Source organism: Myodes glareolus, chromosome 19 (genome assembly GCF_982192425.1).
Source record: "Myodes glareolus chromosome 19, mMyoGla1.1, whole genome shotgun sequence".
Classification (NCBI taxonomy): Eukaryota; Metazoa; Chordata; class Mammalia; order Rodentia; family Cricetidae; genus Myodes; species Myodes glareolus.
In genome coordinates, this window is record NC_142044.1 from 51,931,270 (window position 1) to 51,950,361 (window position 19,092).

At 53.5% G+C, this 19,092-nt stretch overlaps 1 protein-coding gene across 7 annotated transcripts in view; it reads left to right on the forward strand.

Moving 5' to 3' along the window:
• Positions 1–16,366, forward strand: part of Shank3 (SH3 and multiple ankyrin repeat domains 3) — a 59,149-nt gene extending 42,783 nt beyond the window's left edge. For 2 of the 7 annotated variants that reach the window (XM_087899182.1, XM_087899183.1), the window contains 3 exons: positions 124–208; positions 3,928–6,187; positions 13,910–16,366. In XM_087899182.1, the coding sequence (XP_087755308.1) occupies positions 124–208; positions 3,928–6,187; positions 13,910–14,498 (2,934 nt within the window). In that variant the 3' untranslated portion in view covers positions 14,499–16,366. The other 5 variants (XM_087899186.1, XM_087899188.1, XM_087899184.1 and 2 more) reach the window with 5 other exon arrangements.
• Positions 16,367–19,092: the final 2,726 nt, after the last annotated feature.

Here is a 19,092-nt window from a genome sequence, read left to right on the forward strand (position 1 = left end):
GCACCAGTGCCTTTGGGGTATCTGGTGTGTGGGTGTCCAGTCTAGCTTAGGATGGGTGGGGCTGGATGGAGAACTGGGTGCTCCAGAGCCCCGGAACTTCCATGTTCCTCCCTGACCCCACAGTCATTGTTTGAGCGCCAGGGCCTCCCAGGCCCAGAGAAGCTGCCGGGCTCTCTGCGGAAGGGGATTCCACGGACCAAATCTGTAGGTATGGCTGGGCTGAGGGACCGCTTTGGGGTTGGGATGGCTGGGCTGGGGTGGGCGGCTTCAGGGTTTGGAGGACCCCATCTCTCTCTGCGGAGTTCAAGGATGCCATTTTGTTTATGGATCTGAGTTTGTTCTTCCACTCAGAGATGTGCCGTGGGAAGACAGCCTTGAGGTTCTTTTTCCAGTCTGCTTCTCTCCATTCCTGGGCACCCCTTAGTCCTTTTCCTCCTGTCCTTCACTCCTGCCTTACACAGCTGCCACCCGGACAGCTATTTCCTGTCCTGTGAGCCAGATTGCAGGTCCAGGTTTTCATTCTAAAATTAATCTTTCCTCGAACCTACTTCATCTCTTCAGGTAGCATCCTCTCCCTGTCCCTTCATGGTCAGACCCAAAAGGTCACCTGTTACTGCTCTCTTGGCCCCATATGCTCATAAATTGGAAGCAGCAGGGTCTCTGCGCAGCCAAATTGAAGCTGCTTCCACTAGGGTTGACTCTCACTAAGGTCACCAGCAGCCTCAGGGCATCCTCCCAGGCAGATGCTATTAGCCGTCCTTTCGCTGACTTTGGTTGGCATTCATTTCTTTGCACCCTCCTCTGCGAAACTCCTGGTGGGAGCGAGTTTCTTGCCCTCCCTTCCTTTCTTGGATGCGTTTGGGCAGCGTGTCCAGACAGCAGGCCAACTCAAGGCTGTGCCTCAGCCTCCTTTTCTTCTGTCTGTCATCCCTGGCCACCACCACCTCCACACTTGCCTGCTGCTTCTAATCCCAGGCCAGAATCTCTAACAAAGTCCACTCACTGCGTGTTTCTCAGGCATCTGGTCTCCTTGACATGCTGACCCATCCATCCACCACACCCACCGTCTGTTGCATATCAGAGTAAACTCCTGCTCAGCCCAAGGACAGGCCAGACATGAGGTGCTGATATGCACACGGGTTCACTTAATATCTACAGTAACTATGTGGGGGAGGGGGAGGGAAACAATTATTCATTTTACTTAAGGAGAGTGAGAATGGCTTGCCCCGAATCACATAGCTGCCTTGCTTATACCTCCTGTCCATCCTTAAGCCAAACTAACCGTGCCCGTTACCCATCCTGGCATTTCTGCTTACTCTAAGCTGGCCCTCGGCTAGATCTGGGTCTCAGTTGGAAGGTGGCCCGTCTACGGTTAGGCCAGTTATAATATGGGTGTCAAAGGTACACTATAAACGGAGACGGACTGGGGAGGTCCAGACATACACGGACATCTGCATTTACACTTAGAACAGGGCAAGCAGAAGTTGTCCAGGGATGATGGGGTGAATGTCTGATGGAGGCCAGTGCGTAAAAACATGCGTGTCTACACGGGAGAGTCCATGAGTTGGTATGAGGATGGAGGGCAAGGGCAGCTGGTGAGAGACTGCAGGTACTCTGGACCCCAGACATGCTACTTTCTGCTCTCCCAAGCGTCTGAGCACCCTCCGAGGTTTCTTTATTTCCTGCCTCACCTGCCTTATCCAACACAGGCTTGTCTTTCTCGTGGCCTCTTGCAGTGGTTCTGTTCTCTAGCCCATCTCTCTGGCAAAGGAAGCTTTTGTAGCACTCTTATCACCTGATAGCCCTCTAGCTGGTCCTGAGTGAGCTCCCGTTGTCTCAGGGCCCCCGGAGCAGCGGTCCTGCCCTGCTTCATCTGGGGTATCTGCTGCACTTTCTGTGACCCTAGTCTTCCTATACCCACTGCTGCTTGTCTGCCCTCGCTCTTCCTGGATGGTTTTGCCCAGAGCTGGCTACTGTAGACCCAGATCTATGTACTCCTCATATAGGCCTCAAGGTCCTTGGCAAGCCAGCCAGCTCCTCCCAGCCGGATCTAGCTGACCAGTTAGTTAGCAGGTACTCAACTTTAGTTCCCCATGGCTAGCACACTGCCAGTTGCCAGCATGACCATTGGCCGAGTTCTCAGGCTCCTTGGACTCCCGCTTCAGATCTGAATGCTTGTCCCCGGGCCTATAATACAACTCTTGGAACTCTAGAACAACACTCTGCAAACACGGATACCGCCAGTAAGGACTGCTTGGGATCTTCCTGAGTTGTGGTAGTTGCAACAGTTCTTTTATCTGGGCTCTGTGTCTTGAGCACACAGCCAATACCCAGGAAACAGTCCTGCTGCAGACCGGAAGACAGAGAAGGTCTTTCTTTATTCTAGGGTCTCCAGCAGACCCTTATTCCGTTTGAGGCAGGTGATTTTGCTTTGCCCTCAGGCACAGCCTACCGTGCCATCCGTATTAAATTCCACCCCCTCTTCCTTTGTCACACATCATTCCTACCTTCTGTAACCTTCAGATCTATGTGAGTTCTTCCTACAGAGTTCCACTGAGCACACAGGCTTGCGAATGTTCCGTACCTGTTCTGTGCTCTGTAGGAATGGCATCAAGAGGAGGCCCGAGACCGGCTAGGCAGACGCTGAAAAACTGGCGATGGCCTCAGTCGTCTTTTTTGGTGTTGCTCCCTGTAGCCTTGAACTGTAAGCTGTGAAGAGCCCTGTGATAGGGTTAGGAAAGGTCCTGGGATAAAGTGGCTCGTGTGAAACTGGAATTCAAGCCTAGGTTTGCAACAGGCCTACCCTTGCTCGTCCTGAGTGGGCTCCTGACAGAGCCAGAGACAGTGGGTCACTGCCAAGCCTGCCTCCTACTTCTTAGATCGAGCCACTCAGTGCTTACAAGTCTCACTGTATGGAACCCTGCACAGGCGTCAACCTTATGTCTGAAATGACACAGGAGGTTCCGCAAGGGTCTAGCCTAATGACATCTCTGGACAAGAGGGTGGGGCTCGTTTTTAGTCAAGTGTAGCCTACGAGAGAACAGGCCCAAGTGGGGCTTGCACCCTGGCTTGGGGGTAGTAACACGAGACAGTAGGGGTAAAACCGAACCATGCCTTCAATTTCAGTTTAGATTACCCATTCATTCTTCCTTCCAGCTGTCTATCCAGCTTCTCTAAATTTTAGCCTCTGGCTAGGGTACCAACTTCCTAGTATCCTGCAGACCAGTGCTTGAGAGTCTCTCCAAGGAACCAGTGTAACGTATTTCCCAGCCTCCTACCCTGGGTGTCAGCGCCACTTCTTTCAGATGCATGGATCCATTGCTACTATCCTGCATCCCCTCACTGATGTATTACTTTGGGTGCATGCAAGGGGGGGAGGGAGTGTCCTTTCTGACCACCTTTCTTCTTCCCATCTCTGGTTGCTATCAGGGTCTCTGTTGGCTCCTTCTTGTTCAACACTATGAATGTTTCTGAGTTAGCTTTGCTCATCCTTGTGTGGGAAGCCCCTAACCCCCACCCCATTCTCCCAACAGTTTTTGTGTGGGGGGTGCTGTACACTCCTGGTGTCTTCTCATGGCCTGCTCCATGTGCGCACAGGGCTTGGAGAGATTGTGGCCTCAGTCCAGGCAGTCAGAGTTTGGGTCCTGTCCCCAGTTCCTCTGCAGGAGCAGCCCTCCACACTGTGGGTGGGGTCGCTTCTGGACCTTTCAGCTGAGCTCTCCCTACCTGTACAGGATTTGGCACAGAGTGTGGATGGCCTGCTCAGAGCTTTTGTGCTCTTCTTTGGGCCCTGATCCCATCTTCCTTGGTGGGGCTGTGGCCACTCAGGGTTGCAGGCAGGATAGGACTAGCCAGTGGCACTGGGTCCAGAGAGGTCTTTCAGTGGCCAGCATCCTTGCCAGACTTACCTGGCCCCTCCGTCCCCAGGGGAGGACGAGAAGCTGGCATCCCTACTGGAAGGGCGCTTCCCACGCAGCACATCAATGCAGGACACAGTGCGTGAAGGTCGTGGCATTCCACCCCCTCCGCAGACCGCTCCACCACCCCCACCCGCGCCCTACTACTTCGACTCCGGGCCACCTCCCACATTCTCACCGCCGCCACCGCCAGGCCGGGCCTATGACACTGTGCGCTCCAGCTTCAAGCCAGGCCTGGAGGCTCGCCTTGGAGCAGGGGCCGCTGGTCTGTATGATTCTGGCGCTCCTCTGGGCCCGCTGCCCTACCCTGAGCGTCAGAAGCGTGCGCGCTCCATGATCATCTTGCAGGACTCTGCGCCAGAAATGGGCGATGTCCCCCGGCCGGTGCCTGCAGCTACACCACCTGAGCGCCCCAAGCGCCGGCCTCGACCGTCCGGCCCTGATAGCCCTTATGCCAACCTGGGCGCCTTCAGTGCCAGTCTCTTTGCTCCGTCGAAACCACAGCGCCGCAAGAGCCCGCTGGTGAAGCAGCTTCAGGTGGAGGACGCTCAGGAGCGCGCGGCCCTGGCCGTGGGTAGCCCGGGTCCAGTGGGTGGAAGCTTTGCACGAGATCCCTCCCCAACGCACCGTGGGCCCCGGCCGGGTGGCCTTGACTACGGCTCTGGAGAAGGTCTGGGGCTCACATTTGGCGGCCCTGGCCCTGGCCCCGGCAAGGAGCGGCGCCTGGAGGAGCGACGCCGTTCCACTGTGTTCCTATCTGTGGGTGCCATCGAAGGTAGCCCTCCCAGCGCAGAGCTGCCATCCCTACAGCCCTCCCGCTCCATTGATGAGCGCCTCCTAGGGACAGGCGCCCCCACTGGCCGTGATTTGCTGCTCCCCTCCCCTGTCTCAGCTCTGAAGCCATTGGTCAGTGGCCCTAGCCTTGGGCCCTCAGGCTCCACTTTCATCCACCCTCTCACTGGCAAACCCTTGGATCCTAGCTCACCCCTAGCCCTTGCTCTGGCTGCCCGAGAGCGGGCTCTGGCCTCGCAAACGCCTTCCCGGTCCCCCACACCTGTGCACAGTCCTGATGCTGACCGCCCCGGACCCCTCTTTGTGGATGTGCAGACCCGAGACTCCGAGCGAGGGCCGTTGGCTTCACCAGCCTTCTCCCCTCGGAGCCCAGCCTGGATTCCAGTGCCTGCTCGCAGAGAGGCAGAGAAATCCCCTCGGGAAGAGCGGAAGTCACCAGAGGACAAGAAATCCATGATCCTCAGCGTCTTGGACACGTCCTTGCAGCGGCCAGCTGGTCTCATTGTTGTGCATGCCACCAGCAATGGACAGGAGCCCAACAGGCTGGGGGCTGAAGAGGAGCGCCCGGGTACTCCGGAGCTGGCCCCAGCCCCCATGCAGGCTGCGACTGTGGCAGAGCCTATGCCAAGCCCCCGGGCGCAGCCCCCTGGCAGCATCCCATCAGATCCTGGGCCAGGCCAAGGTAGCTCCGAGGAAGAGCCAGAGCTGGTATTTGCTGTGAACCTGCCACCTGCTCAGCTGTCCTCCAGCGATGAAGAAACTAGGGAGGAACTGGCCCGCATTGGGCTAGTGCCACCCCCTGAAGAGTTTGCCAATGGGATCCTGCTGGCCACCCCACCCCCTGGACCGGGCCCCTTGCCCACCACGGTACCCAGCCCGGCCTCAGGGAAGCCCAGCAGCGAGCTGCCCCCTGCCCCTGAGTCTGCAGCTGACTCTGGAGTAGAGGAGGCTGACACCCGAAGCTCCAGTGACCCCCATCTGGAGACCACAAGCACCATTTCCACAGTGTCCAGCATGTCCACCCTGAGCTCGGAGAGTGGGGAGCTCACTGACACCCACACCTCCTTTGCCGATGGACACACTTTTCTACTCGAGAAGCCACCAGTGCCTCCCAAGCCCAAGCTCAAGTCCCCGCTGGGGAAGGGGCCGGTGACCTTCAGGGACCCGCTGCTGAAGCAATCCTCGGACAGTGAGCTCATGGCCCAGCAGCACCATGCTGCCTCTACTGGGTTGGCTTCTGCTGCTGGGCCTGCCCGCCCTCGCTACCTCTTCCAGAGAAGGTCCAAGCTGTGGGGGGACCCCGTGGAGAGTCGGGGGCTCCCTGGGCCTGAAGATGACAAACCAACTGTGATCAGTGAGCTCAGCTCCCGTCTGCAGCAGCTGAACAAAGACACACGCTCCTTGGGGGAGGAACCCGTTGGTGGCCTGGGCAGCCTGCTGGACCCTGCTAAGAAGTCGTCGCCCATTGCAGCAGCTCGGTGAGCAGGGTGATGTGGGGAGGGGCCCGTCCCCCTGTCTTTGTTCCTTCCGTTCACCTACAGGCTTCCTTCTGTTCTTCCTCATTCTGTCCCATCTCTCATCTGTCCATGGCACGGGTGTCCCCCATCCACCTCTTTATCTTTGGTCTTGCTTTGCTGTCTGAGGTAGAAGGCTCTTAGTCCAGTCACTTTCTGCATCCCTTTTGGTGCAGGCAGTGGGACTGGGTACCCACGAGACTTAGGTCCAGGAATCCTACCTCCCAGGACCCATTGGAGGCCCTGCTGCAGGTTCGCAACTCTTGACTCTTGTTTCTAACTCAGGATGCCTCTGCTGTTCAGGGTCTTTTCATGTGGTGCTCTGGAGCTGCCCTTCCTTCTCAGTAGCTCTTTGGCCCTGTGTCCACTGTCCCATGGCTCCATTTCGTTTCTCTTTCTGATAGTATGGCTGCTCCGTATGACAGGTGTTGCCTCTCCTAGGGCAACCTTCTGCCTTGCTTCCTTTTCTTTAGGGACTTGATACAAATTTCTTATGTTCTTCCCTAGAAATATTTGTCTTGTGGCACCTTGTGGGACCCTTATACACAGAATCCTGGATGTGATATATAACGCTCCATTAGGAAGAGTTGGAAATCACACCATCTCCTCTTTCATCTCTTTTCCTTCCTTGTCCTGTGTGCCCCTCTCCCCAGTGATGATGGGGATAGGAGGAGTTTCTGATCTGGGGTCTGGATGTTGCTAAGGTTGTTGCTAACGTTTTGTAGGCAGGAGTTGCTAGCACCTTGGATTGATCCTTCAGGTCCTTTCTCAGAAACCTTCCCCGGGCCTCCCGTGTGCACTGCGTGGGTTCTTGTGACAGCTGACCAGTTCTGGCCAGCTTCTTGTCTCTGTTTCTCAAGCTGCTTCTGCCTTTGCCCCAAGGTCCCCCTGTGCTGGGTTTGGGTGGAAGGCCACCTCCTGATTCCCCACCCCTTGTTTCTTAGGTGCCCTTCACTGTCAGTTGTGGAAGACAGAGTTCACAAAGTGGTGAGCAGGGCACAGCTTAAGAACCGCAGGTCTTGTTCCAAGGGCCCTGCTCATTTTACAGTCTTCCAGGTTAGGATCCAAAAGATGAATGGGAGCTTGAGAAGTTCACATTGCCTCTCTTAAGAGGTTCAGGGACACTGCAGACACTCAAGTGGCTTGTTCTCAGGCCTTCTCCCTTTCTGGCCTCTTTTCTCAGCCAGAATTGAAAGCCCTTCTCAGTAGTTCAGTGATGAAGGCACCCTTGAGTAGGTGCGGTAGATATGGACCAGTCAGGATGAGTGGCTGGGCTCTCAGGTTTGCCTACAAAACGGGATCCTCAAAGATAGAGGTGTCCTGATACAACCTTCACCGGACCCTTTTCTTCATTGTCTTTCCTCCCATCACTAGCCCTTCTGTTTCTTCCTGCTGCTTTTCTTGGTGAAAGTTGTGCATAGCTTATTGCTTAACCCATTGCAGGGCCTCAATAAACATGTCTTAAGCCAATAAAAGGAAGCTTAATGCAAGTGCTATATTATTATTTGAAATCCGAAAGGGTGTCCCAAGGCAAATTTCATGGGCACACAGATGGACAAAGATCTCTTAGGTTCCTAGTAGCACCTTCCGTAACACATTGAGTTTGTACTCTGTAATTTTACATTGCAGCCACAGACTTTTGCTGTATTGCAGTTACTCATGGCATTTCTTAGCTATATAAGTAATAAATTATACTGAGCGCTCACTCAGCTTAGCGTCACTAAACTACCTCGTACCCTGTGTTCCTCCATTTGCCTCTGTATTTCGTTCTGTTCCCACTCACTTTTCTCCTACCTTTTTGGGCTCTTTATTTTTGGTTTTGGTTTTGGAAACAGGGTCTTGCTATGCTGTCTGAGCTGGTTTTGATCCTCCTACCTCTGTCTCTTCCGTGTGGGCAATCACATTGTCATACCTGGGTGAAACAACAGTCACCTGGAGTGTGTCCTGCTGTCTGCCGCAGTGCTTTTGTTTCTGGCTACAGGCATGGGGCACTTGTGACTTTGTGTACATCCAGCTTATTTCAGACCAGGTCTTTTGTCTGTCTTTGTGGACACTCTGACTTTGATGTCTGTTGGGGCTGTAGCTCAGCACTGGCCTGATAGCCAGTGGGGGCTGGAACCCAGTATGTCTGATTTTGGGATCAAAAATCATCAATGAGCCTTTCTTTTAGAGAAGTGTCTAATAAAACGTGTGACGTTCTGATGTCTTGGTGTGACTGTGTCCTTCTCAGGATCCGTCCTGGCAGAGGTCACATCCTTGTGCCACATCTTTGGTCTGTGTATGGTCCCCTGGTTTTACCTACCAGACTCATCTCTCTCTTGATGGATTCCACTAAGAAGGGAATGACCCTTTTTTGTCTACCTTCTCTGCAGATGTCTTAGTCCAGGCAGTGATAAAGTCTAGCCTCAGGAACTCAACAATCTGAACTTTCTGAAGAAAGCGCAGCACCTTGTAAATCAGCTCATTTACACTGGGCCCATTGTTGGTGTTGAGGTTGAGGTTGTTCTTGGTGCTACTCTGAGGTCCGTGTTCCCACCTGGACTTTCTCTTCGGGTTGAGGTTCTAGCCCCCGCTGGACAGATTCTCATGTCTGAAAAGGCCTGACTTAGTCCGCATGTTACTTGTTCATCGTTTAAAACTCAACTTTGGGCCCTGCAACTGGTTGTGGAGCCCCACCTGTCTGTCTTGAGACCTGTGCCTGCCTCCAGATTCCACTTATCTTCTGGGTCTCGTGTTTGGTCTTGACTCTTCCATGTGCTTTGAACCCTACAGCGGTGCTGTTTTGCCTTGGCTTTCTGGGGAGGGATTGGTGCTGAGGATTGGCAGGGCTTTATGAATGCTAGACAAATGGTCAGCTGTTGGGCTACACTCCCCTGCTCTGTCTTATTGAGATATGGGACCTTTCTTTTTTTCTTTTCTCTTTTCTTTTCTACCTTTATTTATTATATGTGTGTGTATATGTGTGTGTGTGTGTGCGCGCGCATGTGCATGTGTACACATTTTATGGTATACATGTGGAAGTCACAGAATAACTTATGGGAGTCAGTATTGCTTTTGCATTTTGTGGGTACCAGGGATTGAACTCAGGTCAGCAGACTTGGCTGCAAGAGCCATCACCTACCGAGTCATCTCACCCACTTGAGATAGAGCCTTTCTATATAACTTAGGGTGGTACTGAACTCACTGTGTAGCCCAACTTGGTCTTAAGCCTAAGATCCTCCCACTTTTTGCCTCCCAAGTGCTGGAATCACAGGTGTGTGCAGTCACGCCAGCTGACTCAGTTTTATACCTGGCAGATCCTCACTTGTGTTTACAGAAACCATGGTGAAATAGCTTTGGAAATATTTGCCGCAGTACTTCTGAGTGCTCCCCCCCCCCAAACATGCTTGCATGTGGGTGGTCCAAGTGTGCCGTTCACTGGACCACTGGTGAGATCTCACAGGAGACCCATTTTCCAGTCAGGTGGCTCTGCAAAGCCCTACCCTGTCTGTCTGATAAAGGTCCTGCTTGCGTGTTAAGGGTATGGACAGAGTCCGTGTGCTGCGACAATCATACATGAAGGTTCTTGAGACCAGTTGGATCCTGGGGATGGAATGCATTATGTCTCTGCAGATCAAATGCACATGCATTCTCAAAAGTCCAAACTCTGCTAGGGAACAGAAAGAGATCATAAGAGAAGACAGAGGTACCCTGGGCATGTCTGTATTAGACGGGCCAGGCGGTGAGGAATAAGGCCAAGGCGGCAGAGAGGACTTAAGCAGAATCTTAGATCCTACTTGATCTGTGTTCCTACTAAGAATTGTCCTGTAATGAGACGGGGCCTCCAAATTGCCAAAAGCCACAGATCCAGACCTGACCCACCTGAGTGCAAAGGCAAGTAGGTCTGAGGTACTGGCCAGGCCTGAGTAGGAATCTTTCCTTGCCTGTTGGTATCAGTGGGCTGACAGAGGTAAGGCGGTCTCCGGAGGAAGATGTGGTGTGTTTGTAGGGTGACATCTTTTTGTCAGAGTGTATTCTATTCCTGAGTTTGTGCCTGGATCCAGGAGTCAAGGAAACGGCGAAGAAGGAATTGAAGGGCTGGGATGTCGCTGAGCAGTGGAAGGCTTACCTGGCATGCATGAGGCCTGTCTTTTATCCCTAGCGGAGAGAAGAGGGGGCAGAGAAAGAGAAGGGAAAGAAAAGGTGAAAGGAGGGAGAGTGGATGGTATAAGGATCTGAAACTATGAGGGGCTCCTGTGGTGAGAAAGGACCTGGATTAATGTGAGGAATTGGTGACGTTTGCTAAGGATAAAAAGGCAGAGGAGCCCCAGGCCTCTTATGGGTGTTGTTCACTGAGTCTGGGCTGGATAGCCTGTATGTTAAGAGAGGTTAAGAGATCCCAGTAGAAACCCTGAGCTCAGAAGAAACTGATGGGTTCTCACATATGGCATTCCTGGGCTTATTAGTCATAGCAGAGAATGGGGGTAGATGATACGGCCTCAGAAAGTACAGCTTATGAAAGAGTGTGGGCTAGAAAATTCATCCGGGAAGGAAGCCGCTAGAAAGGGTTCCTCCAAGGAAGCAGATGAGCCGGCCGGTCAGCCAGGGGACCCTGCCTACAGCTTTGGTGATGGCCAGGGGCAGAGGTCAGATCTCACTGACTGGGAGTTCCTGGGGGGCAAGGTCTTAGAGACTGCATCAGCCAGGAACACCCTGGAGGGCAGCAGATGCTGTGAGGTGACCTTGTGGTGGACACAGTCTGATGATTGAGTGGTCAGTCAGTCCCCTATTAGTGACCTTCGCCAGAGGTAGGTGTGCAGAGGTGTGTGTAAACATGTTGAAATCAGATTTGCACAAACTGGGGTTTCTGCCCTGGGGACAATGTAGGTAGAGCTCTTCCCCGAGAGGTGGACAGGGAAACAGACACATACTTTGGCTACTCCTTGCAGACATACCCTTCCTTGGGCTTCTCTTCTAGGCCTCCCAACATCTCCAACACTGGTGGAGGTTGTTGAGGTTTATGACCAGCCCTCTCTCTACTCCCAGTCCCCTGGCTACAGACTCTTGTTTCCGGACCCTGGGTGCCTCTGAAGCCAGTTTGCCCTCAGCCCAGGCCTCCAGTCACCCCTGCCAGGAAGGAAGGCTTTGACGCTATCCAGACAGGTATAGCTGCTTGGCCCAGCTTAGACCTTTTGGGCCCAGACTCTCTTCTGAGCTCTGCTTAAAGCTCCCACTGCACTGCCTTTTGGCTGTTTTGTAGCCTCCAGTGTAGCTGCTGGAACCTAACCCTTGGAGTAGGTCTTGTGTAGATGTCTGTTCTGTGACACAGATGCCCGGGCGAGGGTCAGCATGAATTCAGGGGGAGAAACAGGCAAGGTGACATTCCTGGCTTTGTTTTACTCTGTATGTGACTGCAATCTGACCTCACAACTATGCTTCTAGCTCACCTCACCTCAGTTGCCACCCCACTTTGCCCCCAAAGCCAAGATGGCTCCATGAGGCCAGGTTCCATAGGAGTGAAAGTTTCTTCTGGGGGCTTTGCCTGTTCCCGTATGTATACCGTGGATGTTCTTGGAATATTTGCATTTGGGCCACTGTCTGGCTTCTTCAAGAAGCTCTACCAGGGGTCTGAGCAGTTGGGAGGAAGCCATATGGACAGGCTGAGGAGAGAGCCATTAAAAGGGATGGAAATGAGGTCTCCAGGGAAGGAGTAATCCATGCGAGGGTTAACTTGAAAGTTGCTTTAACGGAACGTGTTAGCTTTCCCTTCTCCGTGACAGGTTTTGCCTTACAGGAACAACTTGAAGAGGGAAGATATATTTTGGTTTATGGTTTCAGAGATTTCAGTCCGTGGTTTCTTGGCCCCATTGCTAGGGAGAGCATTATAATGGGGGAGGGGTTTGGGGCAGCCAGGAAGAGAGAAGAACCTGGAAGGGGAAGGAATAAGACCATCAAATTATAAATTCATCAATGTATTGTTGTGATCATTATTGATTTTTTATTTTGGGGGAGAAGGGGAGCAGAGTCTTAACATGTAGCCTTGGCTGGCCCAGGGCTTGCTATGTAGATCAGGCTTGCCTCAGACTCACAGAGATCCGCCTGCCTTTGCCTCCTGAGTGCTGGGATTAAAGGCGTGTGCCGCCTTCGCCAGCCCCCCATCAGTATATTAATTCATTGATTAGGACAAAGCTCTCATGATCCAGCCACCTCTCACTGATTGGATACACCGCTGCACCTTCAGAATGCAAGCCTTTTAGGGGACTATTACATAGCTGAACTCTAGCAAGGAGAGAGAAGTGTTGAGGGGACTCCGGCTGGTGTGGAATAAGCACTGTGGATGCTGTGCCGAGTGGGCAGGAACTTAGGCCAGCTTAAGAGAGAAGGCATCGTGGGGGTGGGGGGTAAGATGGCAGCTGGAGAGAGGTTGGTCAGACAGTGGAGAGACTTATCAGACTGCAAGACACCGCTAAGCGCGCACTGCACAGCGGAGAGAGCCAGAGAGAGGCAGCAGGCAAATCAGACACCTTCTAGCCCAACTCTCCTAAGTACTTTCTCTTCCCCAGTACCTCTGAAGTCGATGGGCCTTACCTTCTGAGTTCCAGCCTCCATAGAGTGTCCCACAGGGGTCCCTGAACCTGGCTGCCCATTGTGTGGTTGTGACTGAAGGCGTTGTGGGCCTGGCCTGCTAACACTCTCTCTCATTGCTCTTTCCTGCCCATCTGCATGTGGCTGCTCTGTCTAGCTGCGCGGTGGTCCCGAGTGCCGGCTGTGTAAGTGAGCATGCCCATCCCATGCCTCTCGCAGTTCACATGCTGTGCCTGGCTGCCCCTGGCTGCTCTGCATGGCTGTGTGGGGCTTTGGTGCTACTGACAGCGACCGAGACTGTCCTTGGCCATAGTAAGGGGTCGAGATGGGAATGAGGGGCCGTGGGAGTAGGCTTCCTTTAGGGCAGCCCACCTCGGGCTGGCCTCCAGCCAGGCAGGCTGGGGCAGGGCTGGAAGTCCAGGATCCTGCCAGGTGAGGCTGGGAACTGAGGTACCATTTGCCTTGTGTGTCTGCCCGTGTGCTACTGCATTTCTACCATTACTGCTGCATGTCTGCAGCACATGTAGTCACCATTGCTGCTGTGGTGTGCTCTTCTGTGCAGGGAGACTGTCTTCCAGTTATGGTGTGCTATTGCCTCAACCTCTTGTGGGTGTGAGCCCTGCCTGGTGTTTGTCTCCAGTGTTCGTGGACCTGTTTGGTCTTGCGCCCCTGCCAGCCTTTACCATGACTCGGCTGTCCCTGAAACTGGCCTAGGTTTTCTGGGTCCGGTCGAGCTTGAGAACAGAGTTGTATGTGGGGAGCGGTCAAGATACTGCTCTAATCCTAACAGTCCAGTGCATCTGTGGGCGGAGCCCATGCCCGCAGACTGTGTTAGAGGCTGGCAGGGAGGGGCAAGCGGCTCTTCTCAATGAGAACTCTTCTTTGGTGGAATGCTCTCCGTGGAGAGCTCTGTGGGGGACTTAGTCTTACTTCTTAAGATTCCAGTCAGTCTGAGAATCCCCCAGAGTAAGGCAAGGCACAGGCCAAGATGTTTTTGGTTTTTAAAAAAGAGTGACCACAGGATATTCCTCCAGCCCTAGTCCTCCTGGCTCTGCTCCCCTCTGTCCACCCCGACTTTACTTTCCGCCCCTCACCTGGCCCTCACCCACTCTCCCTCCGCAGGCTCTTCAGCAGCCTCGGTGAGCTGAGCACCATCTCAGCGCAGCGCAGCCCCGGGGGCCCGGGCGGAGGGGCCTCCTACTCGGTGCGGCCCAGCGGCCGGTACCCCGTGGCGAGACGAGCCCCGAGCCCAGTGAAGCCCGCATCGCTGGAGCGGGTGGAGGGGCTGGGGGCGGGTGTGGGAGGCGCGGGGCGGCCCTTCGGCCTCACGCCTCCCACCATCCTCAAGTCGTCCAGCCTCTCCATCCCGCACGAACCCAAGGAAGTGCGCTTCGTGGTGCGAAGTGTGAGTGCGCGCAGCCGCTCCCCCTCGCCATCTCCGCTGCCCTCGCCTTCTCCCGGCTCTGGCCCCAGTGCTGGCCCCCGTAGGCCATTCCAGCAGAAGCCCCTGCAGCTCTGGAGCAAGTTCGATGTGGGCGACTGGTTGGAGAGCATCCACTTGGGCGAGCACCGAGACCGCTTCGAGGACCATGAGATCGAAGGCGCACACCTGCCTGCGCTCACCAAGGACGACTTCGTGGAGCTGGGCGTCACACGCGTTGGCCACCGCATGAACATCGAGCGTGCGCTCAGGCAGCTGGATGGCAGCTGACGCCCCACTCCCTCTCCCGTTCCTGCTGCGCCCTGCCGGCAGGGCCCCTACCCCTACTCCAGGCCGCAGGCTCGGCTCGCCCCCTACCACGGCGCCCGGGCCAGGAATGTTGCATGAATCGTCCTGTTTGCTGTTGCTTGGAGACTTGCCCTGTACATTGCTTAGTGCCCTCCCCTGCCGCTGAACCCCACCCAGCACACAGTAAGGGCGCGGACCAGGGGGGCTGGGTGGAAGGGGGTTAGGGCAGGGTGCTCTGGCCTGACCACCTCCTTCACAGCTCCTGGTGGCCATTCTCCCAGAGGGGGAACCTAGTCCAGCATGCGAGGTCAGGACACGCCTTGGTGACTCGGGGGGAGGGGGGAGACATTGGGGTTCTCGATGGGGGCCAAGGAGCCCCCTGTTTTACATATTTTAATCCACTCTATATTTGGAACGAGAAAAGGAACAAATATCTCTGTCCGTAACAGTTCCCACCCTCTTCCCCTCTAGTCCTCTCGCTGGTCCCGCCACAGCTGCCCAGTCTTCCATCTCCGGCCCCTCACTGCCACCCCATACAGGGCAGGGGACACTCCAGCTGGCCTGGGGTTAGCCAGGGTCCTGGCAGCCCACCCTGGGGACCCCGGCTCAGCCCCCTTCCCTCGCTGAGCTATAGTATGCCCCACCCACCCTTTAGGTGCTGCTCAGAGGGACGGGTGGCAGGCATTGCCTGCTGGGCACTAGCAGGGCCAGGTGGCCTGGGAGATTATTGCCCTGGGGCTGGGCCCCGGTAACCCAACCCCAGCCATCATCTTCACAGGGTCTCTCCCAAAGGAGGGGTCTAACCTTCCCACTTCTTGGGCAACTACAGCAGAGAAGCCTCCCTGCCTCGCACCCCAAAGACTCCCTATCCCTGCCCTGTGTGTGTGCCACATATGTGTGTGCACGCCTGTGTGCTTGTGAAAAGTGGGTGTGGCTGAGCGCATGGGTGCCCTGTATGTGCCTGATTGTGGAGTGGTCCCCAGGGGCTGTTCTGGATGGGTGGGAGGTTGCGGAAGCTTGCACAGGGTGCATGCATGGGTGTGTGCCTGTGAAAGTGCCCTGTCTTCTCCAAAGAAAGGCTGCTCTAGGGCGGGCGGGTCGTGCTGGTGTCTCAACCTGTTCTTGAGCCTCACCCAGCTTAAGCAGGATTTCTTGGAACTTCGGGAGGCCTCAAGGGCCCCCTGCAGGCAGTATCCCCTTTGGGCTTCTAAAGGGATTGTGGGGACCACTAAAAAAAAAATCAGGCCACAACAGCCCTTGGAGAGAGGCAAAGACTCCTGAGGGTGCCCTGGCCCCCTTACTGTGACTCCCCACACTCAGTAATGACCTGTGGGGTGGGGGCCCTGGGGCGTTTTTAAACATAGGGTTTGGAGTCTGGACTAAGCTCCATCCACGTCACTCACAAGTTTCTGTTTCTATTTCTAGCTTTTTTTAATAAAAATAAAAAAGACAGAAAACAGATGTTTTCATGGCCCAGGGGCTTGGCACGCCGGTCTGTGCTGGCCCACCGGCCCCATTCCCTAGACAGAGTCACACCCACTAACCCCCTCACCAACAGACCAGGTCACACACAGCAGCGGTCACTGTAACAGACTGCCACATACACAGTCTCACATTTACCTGTGGGTTTTTGGTTCTGTTCAATTTGGGTTTTTAACTTTACAGGGTCAGTTCTGCTTCACCCCTCCTTTTGTATGGAGTTCCATCTGGGGGCTTTCACCCCCTGCTCCAGTCCTGAGGCCTCCTGACCCTGACGTTGTGATACACCCCACAGAGATCTATGTTTCTTATATTATTATTATTAATAATAATTATTATAATATTATGTAATAAATTTATAAGAAATGAAACCCTGTCTCGGTTGCTTGCTTAGAGTTAGGGAGTAGCGCCTGCTCTTCAGACGAGTCACACAAGCCCACAGTGACCCAGTGAACTCTCGACTAAGTGATGTCTTTGGAGCAATCTTTCGTAGACTTCCTGTTTGACCAACCTATTCTAGGTTGCTAGACTGGCTGAGGCTTTCTACAGACTGTTTAACACACCTCACTAGGTAGCACGTTAAAAAGTATATATTTTTATGTCTGTCCATGTCTGTAAAAGTGTATGACACGTGTGTGAGGTGCCCTTGAAAGCTAGCTGGCATTTAGGCAGGTGTGAGCTCGCCAGTGTGGGTGCTGAGAACCAAACCCCAGTCCTCTGCAAGAGCAGCAAGTGCTGTTAGCGACTGAGCCGTGTCTCCAGCCCTGGATGACCACCTCTAGACCGATGGTCCTCTGAGATCCCTGCCACTTGTTTTTCTTCTGGTGTTGGGGATGGAACCCAGGTCAGTACTTGACCACCGAACAATGCCAGCCCCACTCTTTAACCTGAGATTTGAAACCTGCCTCCAGTGTCCAGTTGTTGATAAAATCTGCTTTAAATTTCAACCCCCACGTCCCTCCCCGTTGTGCTGATCCTCGGCTGCTGTGTTTCGGCCTTGCTTGCCTGAGTTGATGCAGTGGTTTTTCCATCTCCATTCCTGCCTTCTGTCCCTGTCACCCCAGATGGCAAATGAAGCTGGTGAAGGGCCCCCTTCTGCCCTTCTAGCCTTTCCTACACTTTCTCCTGTCTGTCACTGACCCACGTCCTGCCTAGGTTGCCCACCCTTTACCACCTTTCTTGGCTCTGCTCTACATCCCTTCTTCCTGGGAACTCTCCTGGTTCTGCCGTTTCCGGAGTCCCAGGTGGAACCTCCCGGTTTCCAGTGTTGTCTCACGTTGGAGGAAATTGGTGCCTCTCACCTGTCACTTCTCCTCCCTCAAAGGCCAGAGTTAGCTTCTCAAGGGCTTGATGTTTGCCTTTTCCTGTTTCTCTGGGCCATGTGCTGGACACAGACTTGACCTCCGAGAGCATGTTTACAGGCGGTGTGAGCAGCCAGCTGTCGCTAGCCAGTCACATAGCGGGGAACCCACACTTCGGGGCATTGGGACAGGTGCCTAGCCACAAGCATAGTCAAGTGAACAGGCAGACAGATTCCGACTCAGCAAGACATTGGAGAGAGAGCTAAGAAATCAAGACAGGGAACATGCCTGAAGGAAGGAGCTTCAGACAGGCAAGTGGGTTAGTGGCTTCAGCATCATGAACACAGATGACAGATTCTGAAGTTATCTGAAGTTGTTCTGAGTCAAGGGTGGGGCTAGGAAGGAGCTGGTAAGGAAAATTGGGGAGTAGCAGTAATCCTGGATGGCAGGGGAGGCCTCTTTACCTAGGGAAAAAAGTGTCCCAGGTGGCTTCAAGGAGCAGATGAAGGTCTGGTGTCCTAAAATCATACTCCCTTCAAATGCCTGTGCTTCCTTGAAACTTTATGACAAACTCAAACCTGGGTGGGCAGAGCACCTCACTTGTCTTTGTAACCCAGGACAGGTACCAGGCTTCTAGCCTGTTCTAGAATTGGAGTGGGCTCATTCTGCAGTGACTTGTAATCATCTAGAATGTAGACACGATGTAGAATGATCTCTAGACTCAGACCTTACGTACTTCTCGTGTGTGTGTCTGTGTTAGGCACATAGACACACAGACACATACACGCTTGGTTTTTGAGACAGAGTTTCTCTGTGTAGCCTTGTCTGTCCTGGAACTCACTCTGTAGATCAGGTCTCAAGCTCAGAAATCTGCTTGCGTTGGTCTCCCGAGAGCTAGAATTAAACCACTGCTCAACACCATTTTTGTTTTTCAAACATATGATTGCATTTTAATTTATTTGGTGTGTATTTGTGTGAGCCTGTGTGCCTGTGGCACATGTGCCGGTCAGAAGACAGCGTGTGAGAGTCGGGTCTCTCCTGCCATCATGCTGGCCAGTCCTGGGACAACTCAGATCATCAACCTTGGTGGTAGGTACCGTTCCGTGCTGATCCATCTCGCTGCTCCCCATTTCTTGGCCATTTCCCAAGCCTTTGGGGGATGCTTATCTGCTCTGAGCCACAGGATTACGCAAGAATTATACAGCTATCTTTTCATGAGGTCAGCCCATCAGCATCAAGGCTTCTCTTGGAGGATTAAACCAAGATGTGAGGCATATCGGAGTTATTGCCTTATGAATGAACGCTGTAGATTTCTCCTATGGCTTATTCCGATCTGTTACAGATTGGAATTGTCTTTCACAGTTCAGCACTATTTGATCATTTATTGGGCACAGTTACCCCTATGCATTTGAGATGTATTGATGACATCCTCTAGCTATATGTGAAAACAGTCACAGGGTCAAAAATACCTGCTTCCCACAACCAGATGCCTTGCTATTGTATTTTAAGATGAGCTATTACCAAAGGAATACAATCTTATTTACTAGGACATGTAGCCAACTGTATGATTTGTTGAACCAAGGTAAATAATGCAAAGTAACCTAATTGCAGTACCAGGGACAATAATGAACTCTTTGCATGGATTCCTAACCTCAGTTTCATGGCCTTTGCTCAGACACCACGGGATTAAGATTCCATGACTGGCCAGGGCTAGCAACAAAATATAAACCAACTTCATAACCCCAAAATAGCGTTATAAGCTTCTCTTTGTATGGTAGGGTTACATACTGGACAGA